This window comes from Toxorhynchites rutilus, chromosome 3, assembly GCF_029784135.1.
Source record: "Toxorhynchites rutilus septentrionalis strain SRP chromosome 3, ASM2978413v1, whole genome shotgun sequence".
Taxonomy (NCBI): domain Eukaryota; kingdom Metazoa; phylum Arthropoda; class Insecta; order Diptera; family Culicidae; genus Toxorhynchites; species Toxorhynchites rutilus.
This window is the reverse complement of record NC_073746.1, coordinates 105,927,302-105,940,015: the sequence shown is the minus strand read 5'-3', so window position 1 is coordinate 105,940,015 and position 12,714 is coordinate 105,927,302. Positions and strand designations below refer to the sequence as shown.

General features: G+C 41.0%; 1 protein-coding gene across 1 annotated transcript in view; it reads right to left on the bottom strand.

Annotated features, from left to right (window-relative positions):
* Positions 1–5,422: 5,422 nt before the first annotated feature.
* The window catches only part of LOC129773386 (uncharacterized), a 106,612-nt gene continuing 99,320 nt past the window's right edge, over positions 5,423–12,714 (bottom strand). The window contains exons 7-10 of the mRNA XM_055776984.1: positions 8,102–8,405; positions 7,845–8,036; positions 6,894–7,042; positions 5,423–6,828 (exon numbers count right to left, since the gene is read on the bottom strand). Of these exons, the coding sequence (XP_055632959.1) occupies positions 5,896–6,828; positions 6,894–7,042; positions 7,845–8,036; positions 8,102–8,405 (1,578 nt within the window). The 3' untranslated portion in view covers positions 5,423–5,895. The remainder of the gene's footprint in view (positions 6,829–6,893; positions 7,043–7,844; positions 8,037–8,101; positions 8,406–12,714) is intronic.

Genomic DNA, 12,714 nt, shown 5'->3' with positions numbered 1-12,714 from the left:
TGACGGTTCATACATAAACGGGTCCACTGACTTCGGTATCTTCAATGAAAATTCCAGTGCCTCTTTCAAACTCAAAGATCCTTGTTCCGTGTATGTCGCTGAAATGGGTGCGATATACTATGCTCTAGGGATCATTGAAACACTGCCCATCGACCATTATTTTATTTTTTCAGACAGTCTCAGCTCAATAGAGGCAATCCGCTCAATGAAAGTTGATAAACGCTCATCTTATTTCCTAACAAGAATAAGACATCTATTGAGTGTTTTGGTCGAAAAATTATTCAAGATTACCTTAGCATGGGTTCCCTCTCATTGCTCGATTCCGGGGAATGAGAAAGCGGACTCGCTAGCTAAGGTGGGCGCTTCAGAAGGCACACTTTTTGAAAGGCAAATTGCCTATAATGAATTTTTTCACATTCCTCGTCAGGACACACTCGTTAGTTGGCAGCGCATGTGGAGTGAAGATGAGTTCGGTCGTTGGTTACACACGATTATCCCTAAGGTCTCGACGAGTGCATGGTTCAAGGGATTGAATGTAGGTCGTGATTTCATTCGCGTGATATCTCGGCTTATGTCCAATCACTACAACCTAAACGCGCATCTCTATCGCATTGGGCTCGCAGCAAACAGTCTTTGTGATTGTGGCGATGGCTACCACGACATCGAGCATGTTGTCTGATCGTGTATCCGGTTCCATGCTGCTCGCTCTCAGTTCTCTAGAGCACTGAGAGCACAAGGCAGACAATCGGACATCCCCGTCCGGGATATCTTAGGTAGCCGGGATCCTGATCTTCTGCTTCATCTATACCTGTTCCTCAGAAACGCCGATGTCAACGTTTAATGATGTTTCCTTCGTTGTGTCCCCGTTTTATATCCCTCCTATCCCATCGATAAACTTTTACTTAGTCGCGGCAATACATACACACACTCTTTTCAGATGCACGGGCCGAAGGTTGTGCAGTCCACTGATCATTCAACAAGAGCCAAAGGTTGTACCGCTCATGACAACTCTACACGAGCTGATGTTTGCGCCGGCTAGTGACCATTCTATCCTGGATTCCTCGAGTCGAGAAAGACGCACCACGCTAGATATGGGGTACAGACTAGGGGGGCGTTGCTGATTAATGGTCAGCTGCATCCCAATAGGAAGTATCCCGTGTCTGGTACACGTACAGAGCATCGAAGACTGCAACATACCAATCATGAGAACACTTGTAATACTAACCTCGAGCCAACCGCGAGTAATCGGTTACATATTACTAACATAGTTGTAAGACAAAAATTGTCAAAATATTGGACTCCCGGCCCCGTCAGGCTAACGCCACATGTGCCTTAATAAAAAATATATTTTGGGGAAAAAAAAATAAATATGATATCGATTTCATCGTCATTATCCCTAGTATTCATAACCTGTATGCATTATCAAACTTAAAATCTTCGAAGATGTTCTATTACTTTGGTCAAATAATTTTTTTTATCACGACCGAATCTTGCTTTTAACCATTAGAGTACGGAGTCTATTTCATAACATAAAGGACGGAGTGGGGCCACTAAAGTCCCCCAAATGATTAACTTACCTTATAAATAAATTAATAATAGCATGCCGCTAATATGTTTTTATACAGGATTTAAAACAAAACTCGACTACCTGGAGGGAAAAAAAGAGAAAGAAACTTTATTGAATCTCGAAAACTCGAAAACTACTGAACCAATCGACATGAAAATTGGTATATAGGGGTTTTTGGGGTCGGGGAAGGTTCTTATGATAGTTTGAGCCCTTCCCCCTTCTCTAAGGGGGGTTGCCATACAAATGAAACACAAATTTCTGCATTATTCGAGAATTAATCAAGCAAATAAAACCAAATTAGGCATATTGAGGTTTTAGGGTGCAATAAATGTTTCTATGGTGGTTAGGTACCCCATCCCCCTCTCTAAGGGGGACACGAAACGTTTCCATGGTGAATAGACACTCCTCCCCTCTCTCTGAGGGGGGGGGGGCCTACGCAATTTGGGATGTGAGGGTTTTTGGGTATAAGACATGTTTCTTTGATGGTATGACACCTCTCCCTCCTCCGGAATGGAGAGGGGATCCCATAAAAATATTACACATATTTCAACCAAAAATATTCCAATGAAGCATGACAATTAAAAATTTTCGGAAAACTCTGAAGGAAAAAGGGAAATATCGGACGATAAAACGCACTCCTATATCTTCGTCTAAACGAAGATATAGGAGTCGAAAGGACTATCATGACCGTAGTTAGTTCCGTGGGAAGGGATAGCCAATAACGGTGAGTAACGTAGTCGTCTGGGAGGAACGTAAAACGGAATTCGTTCGAGCAGGACGGGACAATCAATATTACCTTGCACTAAGTCGAATACGAACATTCGTCGCTGATTTATACGTCTGGCACACAGAGTCTCTAAACTAATAAGCTGACACCGATCTGAATAATGTGGTAGATTCTCTGGATCCCTCCATGGTAGCCCCCGCAAAGCAAATCTGATAATTTTTTTTTCGCGAGGATTTGCGTTACCTGATACTGACACCAAATCGGAGCGGTATATTCCAATATACTACGTACTAACGAGCAATACAACGTCTTGAGAGCATAAATGTCAGTAAAGCTAGAAGCATGTCGACGAATGAATCCCAATACCGAAAATGCTTTTGCGGTGATTGTACCTATGTGCTCATTCAAAGTAAGCTTGGAGTCAAATTTAACGCCCAGATCACACACTGTCTGCACTCGTTCAACAGGATCAAGCCCCAGCAAGTAACGACAATTGAGCGGATTGGGGCCACAAGTGAAGGTTTTCACCTTACATTTGTTACTATTAACCCGCATACCATTATTGTAGTACCATGTTAATACCACATTTAAATCGTTCTGTAAAGCTGTGGAGTCCATGGAAGATGAGACGATACGAAACAGTTTCAAATCATCCGCGAAAGAGAGGTTGAATGTTGACAGCAGGATTCCCAGGTCGTTCACAAAGATGTTGAAACTCAACGGACCCAGAATACTGCCTTGAGGTACGCCGGAAGAAATGCACAATGATCGGCAGAATTAACCATTATAGAAGCGGAACGATCCATCAAGTACGAACAGATCCACTCCATCCCGGGAAGCTCATGCGCTTCATTTTGTCAACAACGAGGATGTGTGGTATAGTATCGGATGGTTTAGCAAAATCGATATATATAGAAACAATCTGTTTTCTTGATTCCACCTCACGAGTCAGGGTGGATACGTAACACATCAAGTTTGTAGTTGTTGACCGGTGCTTCATGAAACCATGCTAGTTTACAGAGATGAATGGCGAAACTGCGTTATAGAGAACGTTGTGCACTAATTTTTCAAAAACTTCGCTGAGGCTGCAAAGTAAAGAATCACCTCGATGAAACGCGGTTACAGTTGCCACTTTTGTGGATTGATACAATGATTGCCATTTTCCATGCTGATGGAAATATCTGATCTTGTAGTGAGCGATTGAATATATTAGGCTGTCAAAAAAGTCCTGCGGTATTTTTTATTTAATTTTCATTTGTTCATAAAATTAGTTACAATCATCTGTTTTAAGTGAAATATGCGCCGTTTTGTTCGATGACTTGTTCCCAACGAGATGCCAACTTCATAATACCCCTGTTATAGAAGCTCGCTTCCTTATTGGCAAAAAACTCGGATAGCCAATTTTCGCAGGCATCTTTTGTGGCTAACTTCTGACTACCTAGCTCGTTCGCCATGGACAAAAACAGGTGGTAGTCACTTGGTGCAAGGTCCGGACTATACGGCGGATGCAAAAGAACCTCCTATCCGAGCTCCCGGAGCTTCTGGCGCGTCACCAAAGAAGTGTGTGGCCTGGCGTTGTCCTGATGGAAGACAATGCGGCCTCTGTTTATCAAAGATGGCCTCTTCTTCATGAGTGCTACCTTCAAGCGGTCCAGTTGTTGGCAGTACAGGTCCGAATTGAGCGTTTGGCCATAGGGAAGCAGCTCATAATAGATTATTCCTTGACAATCCCACCAAACACACAGCAGAACCTTCCTGGCCGTTAATGAGGGCTTGGCCACCGTCTGAGCCGCTTCAGCGGGCTTCGACCACGACCGTTTGCGCTTCACGTTGTCGTAAGTGACCCACTTTTCATCGCCAGTCACCATCCGCTTCAGAAACGGGTCGATTTTGTTGCGATTCAGCAGCGATTCACATGCGTCGATACGGTCAAAGATGTTTTTTATGTCAACGTGTGTGGCACCCATACATCGAGCTTCTTTGTGAATCCAAGCTTCTTCAAATGGTTAATAACGGTTTGATGATTTATCCCCAGCTATTGGCCGATGCTACGGCTGCTACTATGCCGGTCTTTCTCGGCTAATTCAGCGATTTTGTCGCAATTTTCGACGACAGGCCTTCCGGAGCGTGGCGCATCTTCGACGACCTCTACACCAGAACGAAAACGTTGAAACCATCGTTGTGCGGTGGAAAAGGAAACAGTATCGGGTCCATAAACTGCACAAATTTTATTGGCAGCTTGAGATGCATTTTTGCCTTTCTCATAGTAGTACTGTAAAATATGTCGGATTTTCTCATTATTTTGCTCCATATTTGCGACACTATAACTCACGAACGACTTAACCAAACAAAACACTGTCAAGGACTATATTATAGCGCGCAAAAATACCTTTCCAACAAGCTATAGTATGACTCGATACAATGAATACAACTAGAACTACGCGCTTACAACGACACCTCGCGGAAATACCGCAGGACTTTTTTGACAGCCTAATATAAGAAATAGGTGCTGCGAGTGTAGCACTACATTTCTTCAAGAGCAATGGCGGAATGCCATCCGAACCAGAACCAGAACGTCGAGATCCTCAAGAGCCTTCAGAACTTCGGATGTGGAAAAATGATCAGGAAGGTCGATATCATAAGACGGCAGATGAGCGTAACAATCGTGGCGTTGTACCGAGGATCCTTTGCTAAATACCAGCCGGGTGACGTCTTTAGAGAACCCCCATTGAACTGACAGGAGCCAACATATCGGGTATCCCACTGACATTTTCTCTTTGTTTTCTTATGAATTGGGTATCCCACTGACAGTTCTGCTTGAGATATTGCTAACGATCCTAGCATCAATCATAGCACCCGGCTGCTAAATACACTTTCAAAGAACGTAGCGAACGTTACTTATTTTAAGCGTTACGTAATTTGTGTACAACACCTAGGAATAGGTTCCCTTCAAAGCAGAAAATCAATACTGACCGCGAATCGTACTTTCCAGGAACAATGAATCGACACTCATCGAACCAGACACAATAATCAACATTTCGCACCATAGCATTGAAGTCTTCCTAGCTTCGAATATTAGTTGTGGTTGTGATAGTAGAAACAATTATTTCTTAACTTCGAACTTGATCCCTCCTGGGGGGTAAAGTTCTTAAATGTCTTTTATTTTCATAGTGGTCTAAATTTTCTAATTTCTTCATATGTAACGCGTTAACATGCTCAGCATTGCTTTTGAATCGGTAAGTAAACAAGCCATTCTGAGTATAACACGGCAGTGTCGTCTTGCTTATGTTACCTGAGGATTGTCTCTTGTCTATTGTCAGTTGTCGGGCTACTAAACTACTAAGTATCGGTGTGCTTCTCTCGATGAATGATGTTTGCCGTTGTGTGTTTCAAAATTTACAAACGCTAACTAAAAAAAACATGCAAAATGTTTGGAATCCTTCAGCGATATAAAATGTACACATTGTATAAAACGCTTAACACCTACGATTACACGCATTCTGTTTCTCAGCTGTTCGCTTACATTGTAGGCGAATTCTTGTTTTGTATCACAGTTCTTACTAATTATTGGGTGGCACAGGTGCGTTCGTGTTAGGCACTTTCATACTTTCGGGTCGCTGTTTTGCTTAAGTTCTAACTCGACGGCGTCCTGGTTACCGCGGAAGTAACTCTCGATCTCTTCCAGGGTGCGACCCTTGGTTTCCGGCAGGAAGAAGTACACAAACACAATTCCTATCACGGAGACGATGCCGAAAAACAAAAACACATTTTCGTTCCCCATGATATGAACCATCGCTGGATACACCTTGATGATGATGAAGGACATGGTGTAGCCGACGAAGATGGTTAATCCGGCTACGAAACCACGCACTTTCGTTGGGTACACTTCGGCAATCATGGCGAATGGAAGCGTAAGGAATCCAAGAGTGGCACAGACAAAGAATGCCACCAGTAAGAATGTTGGCATCCAGTTGAGATGAGTTCCTTTCACTGGGTACACGGCGCAAGCGGCCAATCCAAACATACAGGTGGCCATTCCAAAGCCAGAGAATAGTGCTGGTGGACGTCTTCCGAAGCGATCGGAAATGAAGCTCATGAGAACTGTTGTCACGACACGAGTGAGCCCAATGAATACAGCGCTCAGGAACGGATCAATGTTCACTCCAGCTTCGATCGAGAAGCGGGCTGCGTACACGATGATGACGAAGATACCGGTGAATTGTTGGAAGAAGAAGAAAGTGCACATAATGGTGAGCGGTTTGTACACCTCCGGTCTCCGGAGCATCACCAGCTTGGATTTGCTGGTTTGTGAGGCACGGAAGCGAGCAATGTTTTCGGCCAGTGTGTCCAACTCCTCGTTGATCTTGGGATGATTGTTTTCCTTGATAGCTCGAACCTTTTTGAGAGATTTCTCCGCCTTGGGAATCTTGTTTTTCGCTACCAACCAACTTGGAGACTCTGGGATCGGGATCACAGATAGGAGCGACAAGAAGGTGAATAGTCCGCAAAGAATGCACACGAAACGCCAGTTGTCCTAAAAAGGAAGTTAAAAGCATGAAGTCTTGCATCTTTTGAAAGCTGATTGATTTGGATGAGTACCTTGAAAATATATCCCAGAGTGTAAACGCAAAGCATGCCAATGCCAGTGCAAAGCGCTGTCAACAGCGTTAGGCGTCCTCTAAGATCGGGATGTGAAATTTCCGCAGCGTACACTGATGCAGGCGAACTTGAAAGGCCGATGGCGATGCCTGAGTAGGATATAAAACGAAAAAAAATGATTAAAAAAAAACTTTTTAAGTTAAACGGTTTCATTGCGATTAAACATAACAGTGTACTAAAAGCTAGAAAATAATTAGGCAAGTAGCAGTTAGCAGTTATCACACCCCTTCCTTCATTAATCTAGGGCATTGATGAGACTAAAATAAAATTGTGGGTTGACTGTATCACCACTTTGTGGTGGTGGTTATTTTAAATTTGTATTTTTTCATAAATAATCGTGTTCTACTGCTCAATCCCTTTTATTTGATACCCATATTGATAGGGTTTTGAAAAACAATATATTTATTGTCGTTTTTTAAAGGTGGCCATTTGAGTTTGCATTTCTAATAAATGATTGCGTTCTACTAGTCAATTCCTTTCATTTGATACCCATATTGATGGGGTTTCGGAAAAAATATATTTAAATTGTATAAATAACTGTGTTCTACTAGTCAAGCACTTTCATTTGATACTCATATTGATGGGGCTTTGAGGAAATATGTAGTCCACCATTTTGTCAAAATAATGAGGATTGTCAAAATAATGAGGTAATGGGGTTTTGAGAGAATATGTAGTCCGTCATTTTGTAGTGGCCGCCATCTTGGATTTGCATTTTTATAGATAGCTGTGTTCTAGTAGTCAAATTCTTTCATTTGATACCCACATTAATGGGCTTTTGAAAAAGCTTCAAATTCCTATTAATAACACGTTACAAACATGTTACAGGGCAAGCTAAATAAAACCGTTAAAAAAATAAGCAACGAACAACGCAACGATCCACCCAGTACTCACCAATGATCACTCGAGCAACCATCAGCTGGCAGAACAACATCAATGAGTCAGTTTTGCTCGCTAATGCCATCATAGCCCAAGAGATAACCGATATGATGTTTATGAAATAAAGCGTCTTTTTACGACCCACTCTATCCAGTAGGAATCCGGCCAATAGTCCACCGAAAGGGCACATGATGGATGTAACGGAAGCTGTCAGGAATAATACACATGTTAATCGTTTCTTCGATTAATCAATGCAATCAAATGGTACTCACCGAACCACGAGGCTTGATTCTCGGTCAGAGACACCGAGGTTGTAGAATTCGTGAGTTCAATCATGGCAATGGATGGAAATCCCAAACCCATTCCGGACGAAATGATGGTGATGTTTGCTACGACGGCCATTGTGATTTGCATGATAGCGGCTTTACGAGACAGCAGGTTCGAATCTTCCTCCGGATTAGAGGTCAGACTTTCAGAGCTGGAGCGCAGCGGTTTACTCGAGAGTTTCTCCTCCTGCATTTTAGTTTGGGGTGTGGGTGATTCCTTTCCGTTCTCTGGGTTCGCCATTGTGGTAGTCTAGAAAGAAGAAAAAACAGCGGTCAGTTTCGTCGCCCCTCGCAAATCTCAGAAAAAAAATGTTTAGACCTTCGTTGACCGAACAATCAAAGCCTCGCTTCACTTGAACAAAAACGAGACGCTACTGGTCACCGTTTTCGAAAGCGTTTGCGTTTATAATCATACTTAGGAAAGGGTATTTTATCTTATTCGTCTGTCCATATCTAATCGAGCTCGAGTGCGGGTTTAGAGAATGCTTAACAGCTTACTTAATGCGGTGCTATGAGGCCCCGAAGCATGATAGATTGATTTGGACCTATTGTTGGAATTAAAAACTCGTTGATGTTCAATAAAAAGCTATTTTGTCCAATCAGCAATGAAGTATGTTGAGGGGAAGAATTGAAACTAACCTTAGACAGCCATAGCTACAACTCGTTCGGATTTTTGACCAATGTATGTTTTCGCTGTCACCATATCTACATTCACATGACGAAAAATTCAAATGATAATTGCATTCATTCGCAAGGGTAACGAAAAAATATCTTCAATTATCTATGAAATTGGGGACTAAGCATTAGTTGACCGTGTAACACATGCACTGATAGGCAAAATGAAGTGCCCACTCTATCCTATTTTGAATTTATTTTAAAATTCAAATTAAAGTAAACACAATGTAATATTATTTGATGTGTTATTTATTATATTCATTTGCAGTTTCACTTATAGAATACTGAAATAAATGTTTTGCCAAAGTAAACAAAAAATAGTATTTAAAAACAGTGACAAGGAAGTGTCCTCTTTGAAAATCGATATTCGATTAATCGGAAGACCCCTCTACTGTTAATGTTTTGACATTTTGACAAATTTACAAGCTCGATCTGGTGCATTCGTACACTTGATCGCATTTAATCAGTTGAAACATTGGAGTACGCAGTGATTCCGGAAGCAATTTCATTGTGTATCCGAAAATTTGTGGTTTGTGATGTGCAGAACCGTGAATTGCACCGGGCTGTCGCTAGGAAGTACAGTATCAGCAAGCCAGCGATTGGGAAAACTCTTTACTGATACTAAAACCGATCGGATCAGTGGTGGATCGTCCTGGAAGAGGCAAGCGCAGAAGGTCAAAGGAAGACACATTTTTTTTATTTTTTTTTATCTGTATTATAGTGATTTTCAACTCATTTGGCTGGTTCGTCACTTTTTACTTCCATTTTTGGAAGAATGTCGGGAGTGAGAATCGAACTCGTGACCTTTAGCGTGAGAGGCATGGATGTTACCACTACGCCAGATCGCCTCCGGGAAGACACATTGATTACAGGGTCTTTCAGATTAAACGCAACAAATTTCAATAACTTCTACAAAAGTGAACCGGTTTTTATTTAAAAAAGAAAAACAAAATAGAGCGTATTTTAGGACATTTTTGATGTGACCATCCCTTTCTTCGATAACGCGTTTTAAACGGTGAACAAAATTCTCCATGCACAACTCTAACATTACAACTACGATGCTGTTGGAAATCCAAGTTGTTTCTTCTTAAAGTTACTCCAAATTTTGTGGCTTAATAGCATAGCAACAGTCCTTCACGTACCCCCAGAGGAAGTAATCAAGCGGACTTAAATCCGGACTATACGGCGGCCAATTCCATCAACAATTGAACAGCTGTAACAGAGCCGAATTTTTTCGCGTATATTTTAATCTCAAGATAATTTTTGTTATATATTACACTGTAGCTATTATCAGGCGTAAGAGTATTCCTATCCATCGATAAACAATTGTTTTATCTATTACACAGTAGCCATTTAAGCGTAAGGGTATTCCTATTCTATCAATCCACATGTCGTCTTTTTCGGCGTAAGAATATTCCTATGGTTGGAATGTTCACAGTTCGACTGTTCACAGCGGGATGATTGATATGAGGGTTCCATTGTTGTCATCCTATGATAATCGCTTCATTTGAAGGATAAAATGTCTACGAGTCTTGAAGGAAGCTGCCAGCCAAAGCCGTTGTTGATTATACACGTTGTCAGTAGTAATTGGCAATAATTGTCTAGAAGAAGAGATACTTATTGGCAATAAGGACACAAATCTCGTGTATTGTTCACACAAGAATAAAAATGAATCATGTATCAACCATCTTCAGTTGCTTCTACAAAGCCACGCAAACCCATCGGTCCTCTTCAAGACCACCAATCAGTTCAACAGAGTTGAATTTTATGTATTTCTCTGTGTCTCGATTGGAAGCTGTGCACCTCTATTCCGGTACACGTTCGGCGATTGGATCTCAATCCGTTCGGCGAATGGATCAATCCGATCGAGTTCGAATATTTTGCCTTCTACCCGTTCGCCTTAAATCCTAAAGGGCGGTGAATTTCGAATTCGAATTTTCATCGCAGCAGTCAGACAACTGTGAAACCAAAACAAAAACAAAAACGGCAAATTGTTGTGAAGTGTTTAGTATATTAATGCTTTTTCCAGATACAGCATTCGTCGAGCCATACGAATCCTTTTTTCGAGCGGATAGTGCGTTGTTTTTGAATGTGAGATGTAAGTATTTTAGTACAGGTATTTTGGAGCAGCGCATATACGATACACAAATTAAAATTGATTTCGGCTAACTTCATATTCAACTACACTGCCGTAATCTCGCAAAGTGACGCAAGCGCCAGAGGGGAAAATTTTCAGTACTAGGTTTTTCTTAAAATTGCATGTAGAATCAGCATTCGCGTGTATTACGAAAATCTGATCTGTACACAATGTGTACACTAGATGGAAATTCATTGCCGTCGGCTTGAATCTTAAAATAATGCAGTTTTATTTAAGCTATGTTACCAACGCCAGTTTGTTGTGGAAACAGCAAATCAAAATCGCTGTTTCCACAACCGATTGGCGTCCATCCATCATATGCGAAAATCTGTGTTCAATTATTTTCTCCAAAATTCCGCCATTGAGCGGAGCAATAGGGAGCATCAGGGAGAAGAGTTCTACACATTTTCCGGCGTTGAGCAGGCTAACGTAGTTGAGAACCCGATTATAACAATTATAGACAACACCGATTTTTTCCAATCCAAAATGCAATGGAAAACATCCGTGTTAAAATTCAGTTTACGCGAGGATGTTTTGATTTTTGTTATAATATGCGTTTCGATGGAGAATTTAGAAGAGTGCAGTTCACCAAATCCGACATTAACCCTTCAATCAATTTAATGAGTTTTAACTATTCAGTCACAATCGTTATGTGCAATATGTGAGAACAGCAATACACTTCAATCTAGAATATTCTGTTTCTTATAAGATGAGTTTGATTTTATGAATTCAAATATTTGACGAGACTTTTAAACAGTGCTTCTAAGTACATGATTTGTAGTTCCAAAACAAAATTACTATTATAAATGTAGCACTGCATGGGGATCGACTGTTTTCGATTATAATGTTTGACATAACGAGCTTTTCGGAAAAGCGTTTTTTTCAAAGAAAGAAGGTATTGACTCTCTAAACGTTCATTACGGAAGATGTTGTTATGTGAAATTTGCTTTCCCTGCTCGTTTATTCTATCAAAACCATCAGAACAGATAAAAAATCACATCGCATCACAATCAAAATACGACACATCATAAGGGAGATGGCGCTTGCGCCACATCACAGTGGAAATGGCGCTTACGCCACTCCGTTTTCAAGCTTTTGCGGGGTCATTTTTTCAGATTTCTGTAAAATTTCGCAGTCATTTGAAAGGATTTGATATTCTTTATCGACTAAATAAAATAAAAAGTTAAATGTCAATTTTGGCGCTTGCGTCCCTTTGCGAGATTACGGCAGTACAGGTCTGCTTTGTCAACTGTAATCCCATGGATCAAATTTTTAGCGATATAGCCATCTATTGGTCTTTCTGCATCTGCTGTCATATTATTGGAGTCGAAATCTAATTCCGATTCTAATTTTTAAGAGTATATTCGCGTTGACGGCATTGAACTTCGTGTGCTTCCATTGGGAGGCTGGTAAGATAAACATACTTTAAAAATAAAAATTATGAATGCAAATTTGGAAGTATCGGAAACTGTACAGACAAATGGTTAAGTAAGTGTCAGGACTACTAGTTTTAAGTAATCAAATAACATGAAGTACAAAAATTTCAACAATTTGAAATTGACTTTGGGCCTCATAATCTGATAGAGTAATTTGCCTCCCAAGCATAAATGTCGCCACCAGACGTCGACATTATACATTTTTCATCGCAGATATATACAACACAGTTTGACAGCCTGAGGCTCAGACTGTATAACAAAACTCCAACAAATCGCCTCACTCGTGGACCCGAAGACTTTTTTGTTTTACA